The sequence below is a fragment of the Ictalurus punctatus genome, chromosome 9 (assembly GCF_001660625.3).
Source record: "Ictalurus punctatus breed USDA103 chromosome 9, Coco_2.0, whole genome shotgun sequence".
NCBI lineage: Eukaryota > Metazoa > Chordata > Actinopteri > Siluriformes > Ictaluridae > Ictalurus > Ictalurus punctatus.
Window position 1 is genome coordinate 29,560,713 of NC_030424.2, and position 8,245 is coordinate 29,568,957.

The window sequence follows — 8,245 nt, forward strand, 5'->3', positions numbered from 1 at the left end:
TTCATGTCTATGTGTTATCTTAAATTTGTGGAGCATGCGCAATTAGTTGTTTTTCTTGAAAAGGTTTCACGAGGACAATGTTTCCTTTATTACAAAAAGGTTTCACTCAGTCCTGACCTTGACCAATACTCACTTCTTAGGCCTCAATGAGCATCCGTCTGTCTCTATCTGTTGACCCAGTTGATATCTACCTCCCTGCCTCCTAACTCCCTAATTGGTATCTGGCCTCAAGGTTATTTACTTACAAAAGCGAATATCTAATGCCAATTTACTGCTGTGCAGAAAAGTGCCAGCTGAAACACAAGAACAATTATTGTTCAGTAAGACTGAGTTCATCTGACTCAAACCACACTCAGAGTTTAATTTGATCAAACATTGTCCTATGGATTTAGATTATGCTTCTAATTATTGATTATACATATAGATTCTGCTTTTTAGCCAATATTGATTATATGATTATGCTTAAGCAGTAATTCTAAAAAGCATTTGTGAACTCACCTTAAAGTGAATGTTTGTTGCTTTGAGCTTTTCATTGTGACAGCAGAGTCCTGAGGTGAGGAAACCAAATGGCCTCCAGTAAGTTAGCGTTTATGACTGTTTAGCGTTAATGCTGCTTAAAATGCCTGGCCGAGTTTCTGATATTTAGGCAAGGAGCTCTCGCAAATGCATTCATTGTAAAACAGTAACTCAGCAAGTGATAATTAACTTTACCTATCGTGACGGCTTCAAAAGAATATCGTACTGCTTCCTCAGTGTTGGCGTTACACTACGAGTGTCGTGTATGTGTTGGCTGTGAAATATGGACTGCATCTTATGAGGCTCCGAGTTAGGGTTTGATAGGTGGATGCTGTCACCAATAGGAATGAGTGATGCTAACCTAGACGTTCACCTGAATTACTTTAACATACAGCTCGCAGTAATGTTAGACATTCCCATTACCTTTTGACGTAACATAGCATTACAGCTGTTCACCATGATGTAGTACAGAGAGTGGGTTAAGGTTAACTACATTTAGCAAGCGTTTTGGACAAGGCAAGCTGTAGTAATTAGCATTAGGAGGTTGGATTAGGGCCATGTTTCTTCACGTGTTCTGTGAAATGTTAATGCCGGTTAACAGGTGCAGACAGTCAGTGGCTAACGGAACTTAACTAGCTCAGTAACATCGAGGCCAAAGATCACAAATTGGCTGTTGTGAAATTCGCTCAGATCCTTACGCTTGCCCATTTTTCCTGCTTCCAACACATCAACTTCGAGAACTGACTGCTGCCTGATATATCTCACCCCTTGACAAGTCCCGCTGTAATGAGATAATCAATATTATTCACTACACCCATCAGTGGTTTTAATGTTACGGCTGATCGGTGTACAATAATGATATGTAACAACAATGGTGAGGTATCTTCTTAGGAAACATGCAATAATTTAATTCAAATTGGTCACACTCAGAAAGCTCATATAAGTCCTCACACTAGCCGTAAAAGTAAATCAACGATCAGACACGTGATCATTTCCTAATAATGACTGAAGATCCTGGTAAAAAAAATAAATAAATAAATAAATAAATAAATAAAAAAGTGAGCCAATTTTCATTATAAAAATTTATTAGATATTTACAAATCCATCATACAAAAGAAAGCATCTGTTTAAACCAGAAGGCTTTGACCGAGTTGAGTGACATGAACTATACTCATAAAATACACACACACACACACACACACACACACACACACACACACACACACACACAGGCATTCCAACAAGCATGTTCCACACACACTCCGCAGGTACAGGTGCTCATTCGTACTCTCCACAATCAGATATAATCACCTTCTGTTTGGGTTTGCCATCTTTACTTCCCTGAGCCTACAAAGAAGATACAGAAGCAGCCATTAACGTCAAGTTCGAAATCTAATGCTGTTAAACAATTTTTTTTACTTAATACGGAATAATCCAGAAATATCCTGAATCTAAATACATTAGCCAAGACATGTTCAGTGTATGAGTTTTGCTTCCTTAGTCTTTCACTGCAGTCTCACACACACACACTTTCCCAGATTATGAGGCCAAATCTCCATTTACTTTCCTTAAATAATAACATTAAGCTGAAATTAATGACTTGTAAAAGAAATAAATATACTGAGAATCTCTCTCTCACACACACACACACCTCCATGGCCTGCACCACATCCATGCCCTCCAGAAGCTCTCCGAACACCACGTGTTTGCCATCCAGCCAATCTGTTTTGTCACAGGTGATGAAGAACTGCGAGCCGTTTGTGTTCGAACCAGAGTTCGCCATTGAGAGCAGACCTGCGCGCACACAAACACAAAGAGAGAAGTATCGTACGTGTTCACGTCGTCACATAACGTTCATTTTAATAAAGAAGATGTAAATGAGTCGATCCAGCGTGCTGCGCTTAACACATGAACTAACTTTAATCTTCAGAATTAAGATTTCTTAACTTACTGAATGTTATTAATTCATATTAACATTGACTGAAAAAAAAAAACCCTGCAGTTTTGTCGTCATTCCACACAAGAGACATCATCTTTATGCACAGCACAAAATCGATGTGTTTTCCCTCCCTCTTTTGATTGACAGGATATAATCGGCCCTGATCATCGGATGTTTTTAAACTATTGGCCGATGTGTTGTGTTGCAGTGGCTGAACTGCATTAGTGGAAGATATAGTGCATTTCATGCTTAGGAGGTGCTCTTTCACCATCTGGTCATCATTTTGTCATTTTCATCGATCATTTCGGCTTTTATAGAGATTTGTGGGCGGGGCTAAATCTGATTGCGCAATGAAAGAACTGATTCAGCTGACGAGACAGGTGAGAAGTTTTACTTTGGTTTGGTCAAGAAAACATTCACACAGAACCTTAGCAAAAGATCGATGAACAATCGTCAGCTTTGATACGAGATCCATGCCTGAACTTTTAGATTTTCAAGTCCATACATGTGCTTGTTGTAAAGCAGATCCTCACCTGGACCGGTGTGTTTGAGCACAAAGTTCTCATCGTCGAACTTGTGTCCGTAGATGGATTTGCCGCCGGTGCCATTGTGGTTGGTGAAGTCACCTCCCTGACACATGAACTGAGGGATGATCCTGTGGAAGCTGCTGCCCTTGAAGCCGAAACCTTTCTCGTGTGTACACAGGCAACGGAAGTTCTCTACCACAAAGAAGCACGACAAATAAATCAACACTGAAGAGCTAAAAGTGTAGCTTACTGTGAGCCTGTCTTGAATTAAAATTAAAAATGTCACTGCTGTCTGTCCATTAAGAAACACTCCACCTCTCTCAATAGAAAGTAGGTGTTTTACCCTTGGTGGTGGTGTAGTTTGTAGGAAACGATCAGAGGGCTGTTTAGATTTTGATAGCTTCAGCTAACTTCTAGTTTACTTAGAAAATGAAACACTTTCCTCATTTCAGCGGTGTTCATTAAATCAAGAGAACAGCAGAGAAAAGGAGGAGACTGAGAGCTGATCGTCCTCGGGATTTGATTTTGTGTGACAGCGACATCAAGTGGTCAAGCCAGGAACCTCAACTTTTAAATTAAAATTTTTAACTTTCTTCAAAGCAGAATAACTTCGATTTTCTTTTTAAAATAACTCATAGTACAAGATAAAATAAATAAATAAATAAATAAAGGCTCCTGAGTCACATTTTCTACACCTTAAACTTCATATTCAAAAAAGGAAAACATTAAATGTGACGTAACGGTACAGCAGACGTGTGAGGGTTCAGTTATCTGTTCAGGAAAACTGCTGGAATATTTGATAAATCACACTCGTACCTGCAGTCATGGGCACCACGTCAGCTCGGAGTAACATGCGCAGTCTTCCTGCAGGTTTATTACCGATCTTGATGTCCATGTAGACCTGTGGGTTCGCTCTGCCCTTCTTAGCCGGTGGCTCTCCCTGAACACACACACACCAATAACATCAGGATGCAATAATAAATCTTAATCATTTGTATAATCATTTTCCTACAAACTATTCTACTAGTTAGTTAACACACCACCTTCTCTATAACGTTGTGTCATCTGTTGTAAATAGACAGCTTAGTTTGAATGCAGGATGAGAGTGACTTTCCTCCGAGTCCTCTTTAGACTCAATATATCATTATATGTGCATTTTGCTGAGAATAAACCAGTCACAGCTTCTTTTTTTTCCTCACCTCCTGGGTCATGGTTTTGCTCGCTTCTCCGGCTGGCTCCGCCTCCTCCGCCTCCTCTGTCGTCTTCCCTGAGAACTTCTTCAGCCAATCGTCATCAGACCAGACTGTGAGAAGGAAAAAAAAGTGATGCACAAATACAAAGCAAACATGCTTACAATCATTTTAAGCATAGCGTCTGTGCAGTTAAGCCCTTCGAGTTTAAACGGAAAATATATTTTTCAAAAATGTAAAAAAAAAAATAATAATAATAATAATAATAATAATAATAATAAAAAAGGCGGCGGCTTTTACTGCCTGTTGTTTTGTTTATTAAATGTTGATCGAGTTGCACACGACCTCAAGATTCGGTCTGATTTCACCTCCTAGTAGCCACCATGTTGCATTTATATTAGTTTTGCTTGGCAGAGGGTATAAATGAATTAAAATCTAAAAGCTTCAAAAAGCTTTACCCTTGACTGTTACTAAGTGCTGACACCGGACACTCCTTCCATAGATGCGACAAACATCTCCTTACAGAAAACTTCACCATATGAATGATTTTTTTAAATCATCCTTTTGCATGGCGTGACTGCCATACAAGTCACTGTGCGTGTTGTTGCCATAGAAACAATACGTTATTAGAACGAGCACATTAACTTGGAGCTGCGCTACTGTCAGAGCTGCCATTATAGAAAACGAAAGAATTATAGAAAAATATTGAAAGAAAAAAATAACAACGTGGCATCGACCTAACTTAGGGGGGAAAAACACTGAAGCGTGCTTGCACTGACCAGGTCGAGACGAGCCCTCTTTAATCCTCATGGGTTTGGCGATGTTCACTCTGATGGTCCGACCAAACAGCTCCGACTCGTTCTGAGAAACACGGTGATAGAAATGGAGTTATTTAATAACATCAAGTAGCACTATGAGTGGAAGTAATACAGCTGTTGTGGTCTGAGGCTATACGCTAAACCTGTACAGTTCTCGTGACAGATTTATAGGCGTGGCAACAAGGCAACCGGGCATAGTGCGAGTACGCCTCCTAAATCAGACTGTATTTGATGCATTTGGTTTGTTTTCTCACTGTACATAATTAAACAAACCAAAAAGTAAAAAATGCTGGCTGCAGGGCACGCTGAAAACATCCTCATAAAACCCAAACATTGGTTAAAAATACAACGATCTAAAAAAGTTAAACAAAGCTTTACCAAGCGTGTGTACAAACCATTTCATTCAATCTTACCATGTTATCAATGGCCGCTGCAGCATCCTGTTAAAAATATGGTTAAAAAAATAAAAGAAAAGAAAAAACAAAGCTTTCATTAGAGCTCTGATTAGAAATGTACAGGAATAATAATAATAATAATAATAATAATAATAAAAATAAAATATTTCAGATATTGATGGCAATAAACTAGGCAAAACCAATGTACTCACCTCAGCCAGCTCAAACTCGATGAAGGCAAAACCACGATGCTTCTCTGTGAGGACAAAATCAAACATCGAGTTTAAATAAAGATATTTTACTGTAAATGAAATGTTAGCTTTCTAATGAAAGAAATGAATACGTTGGCACGATTATATTTTTGTCTACGACACCGATTTCACGCATTTAAATCACAGACCTTCGGATCAAAAGCTTTTTAACATCATGTGAAACATTTCAGTCGACTCGGTCCTAAACAAATACTTATATCTGACTTAGATGAATATCTGTGTTAGTATTATTGTTGTTATTATTACCGGTTTCATAATCCAAAGGGATCTGAATATCCGTGATGTCGCCGAATGGAATGAACGCTGCATGTAACACTTTTTCATCCACTTCTTCTGCTAAACCACCTAAAAAACACACAGTGTGATATTAGGCAGGCTTTTCACTCCTCTTTTATATTTTACACACAGAAGTTACATTCCCAGTAGGACTACATCCCAAATTAGACATGTAATTGCATTTATACAGGAAATAGGAAACCATCTGCTTCACTCTCAGAAATAAAGATATTAAACTGCATCTTTCCTCATCACTGACATGGTACAATCAAGATCTTTTGTACGTTTAATCCTCATTTTCATCCAGAAACACAAACCTGGTGTAACTTATAAGTACCTTAAATATTTTATTTTATTATTTTTTTTTTTTAACACCTTAAGGTTCACTCTAAAAACTAATTAAAGGTACACTTACATGCACCGTCCCAGGTCAAAGACAAGAAAGGTACAGAAGATGTGGCTTGATGGTACCAAGCCAAAGAAAACTATCTGTAGAACTAGCTTTTAAAACAGTATGTTAAAAGAAAAGAAAAGAAAAGAAAAAGAAAAGAAAAAGAAAAGAAAAACAACTCAACTCATGTGCAAAAGTAAAACTGAAATGATGTGTAGTTTTGTTCGGAGTTTTTAAAATATCATAACAAAAACTGCCAGACAAATATAAACAACCTGATCATCACTACACATCACACAAAGAACAATGCAGTCAAAATAATATATATATATATATATATATATATATATATATATATATATATATTTAAAGAAGCAAAAAATAGTTGCTTCTGAAAGACTGAATAATATTTGCTTTCTGAAAACAAAATCATAACTATAAATACCTTTCGTCTGTCTTTTAACATCAACCACGCAAATAATTTCTTCCCAACTAAACATAGAAAACTACTGAACTACTAATGAATACTGAAACATAAAAACTGGCCAAAATATTACACAAACATTACTCACCGACATAAAGCACACGCTTGGTCGCCGCCATTTTATTTTTAACCCTTAACCTCTGACCAGCGGAAAGTTGTTGCACTTTCTCCGCGTTATTTCCCCCCCCACCCGTATTAAGACAAACCCCGCCTCCTAAACTAGGATTGGTTAGTTTCCGTTAATCGTTCTGGGCTGTAATTGGGTCATACGTTTACACCTGTAGCTGGTTGGACAATTCAGACGTCGGTCACGCCACCTTTGCGGCCATAAAAAGCAAAAAAATGGAAGAAAACGATTATAAAACATAAAATAGCTTAGATTTTATTCCAGATATATTAAATCACTTTTTAATTGACCTATTATTCTAATCGGCTAACGTTTTTGTGAGTAGAAATGAGCTAGTCAGTGCTAGCTCAGGAGGCGGGATTAGGTAAAGATAAGGTGTAGAAAAGATACCGCTGTGGGTTCCATGTTGCTCTTCCGCCATCTTCTGTTGTGGCGTAGAATTGTTTGTTGTTGTTTTTTTTTAATGTAAATGGAGAAATCCATTTTACCAAACGGTTGAGAGCAAAACTTTACACACCCTTACTTTGAGATATTAAAATGAACACACATTCAATACAAGTTAGGTTTAACAGATATTCCACAAACGGTCAAAAAATCTGAAAATGAGTAGTGAAGTGTTTCTTCCACTCTTTAGTTGTGTCTTATGCGTCTTTCTCATTTTCCCCCTGAATGATGGTTTTTAAATATTGTTAATGGCAGCATGTAAGACCTTATATGACACTCAGAAACTAGGGCAAGCTTTCACAATATCTACACTGGACTCTTTGGACGTCTTGCTGCTTAGCCGTTGAAGCTAGTTCTGAAAGCAATAGGCTGCATCTTCACCAGGACTAAAAAAAAGTCACAACATATTACACAACTTGTATTCAAGCTACACGCACTTTCCGGAGGTCTTCCCAGTCTTCAATCATCCGTTCCCAGATTCCTGTTCCTAAGATTTTCTGCTGTTGAAGTCCATCCATGTCAAAGTTTGAATTATTGCGCATTCCAAGATGCTTTTCTGCTCAGCACGGTTGTAAAGAGTGATTATTTGCGTTACCACAGCCTTCACGTGTGCCCAAACTAGTCTGGACAATGTCCACTGACCTCTCTCATCAACAACCAACAAAGCGTTTTCACCCAAAGATTGTCTGTTTTTTATTTTTTGCACCATTCTGTGTAAACTCTAGACAGTTGTTCATGAAACTTTCAGAAGAAAATCAGTTTCTGAAACACTTAAATCAGCCCATCTGGCACCACCAACCATGCCACGGTTAAACTAACTGAAATCACACTTTTTTCCTCATCCCGTGAGCATGTTTTATCTTGAG

At 38.0% G+C, this 8,245-nt stretch overlaps 1 protein-coding gene across 2 annotated transcripts; it reads right to left on the reverse strand.

Moving 5' to 3' along the window:
• Positions 1-1,583: 1,583 nt before the first annotated feature.
• On the reverse strand, positions 1,584-6,985 carry LOC108270240 (peptidylprolyl isomerase E (cyclophilin E)). Of its 2 annotated transcripts, none has more exons than XM_017476714.3 (10): positions 6,897-6,985; positions 5,904-6,002; positions 5,598-5,641; positions 5,404-5,430; positions 4,952-5,033; positions 4,182-4,285; positions 3,799-3,922; positions 2,989-3,174; positions 2,168-2,310; positions 1,584-1,863 (listed from the first exon to the last, which is right to left on the reverse strand). In XM_017476714.3, the coding sequence occupies exons 1-10, from the start codon at positions 6,925-6,927 to the stop codon at positions 1,795-1,797; spliced, it is 909 nt and encodes a 302-aa protein (XP_017332203.1). In that variant the 5' UTR covers positions 6,928-6,985; the 3' UTR covers positions 1,584-1,794. The 2 variants fall into 2 exon arrangements, with proteins under 2 accessions (XP_017332203.1, XP_017332202.1); XM_017476713.3 differs by lacking the exon at positions 6,897-6,985 and adding an exon at positions 6,770-6,859.
• Positions 6,986-8,245: the final 1,260 nt, after the last annotated feature.

Coding starts and splice junctions, on each gene's coding strand:
- LOC108270240 (XM_017476713.3), bottom strand. CDS start 6,824: ATGTTTAGTTGGGAAGAAATTATTTGCGTGGTTGATGTTAAAAGACAG. Junction 4,286..4,951: donor AGAGGGCTCGTCTCGACCTG/GTCAGTGCAAGC, acceptor TCCTTCTCACAG/TCTGGTCTGATGACGATTGG. Junction 3,175..3,798: donor CGTGGTGCCCATGACTGCAG/GTACGAGTGTGA, acceptor TCTTTGTGGTAG/AGAACTTCCGTTGCCTGTGT.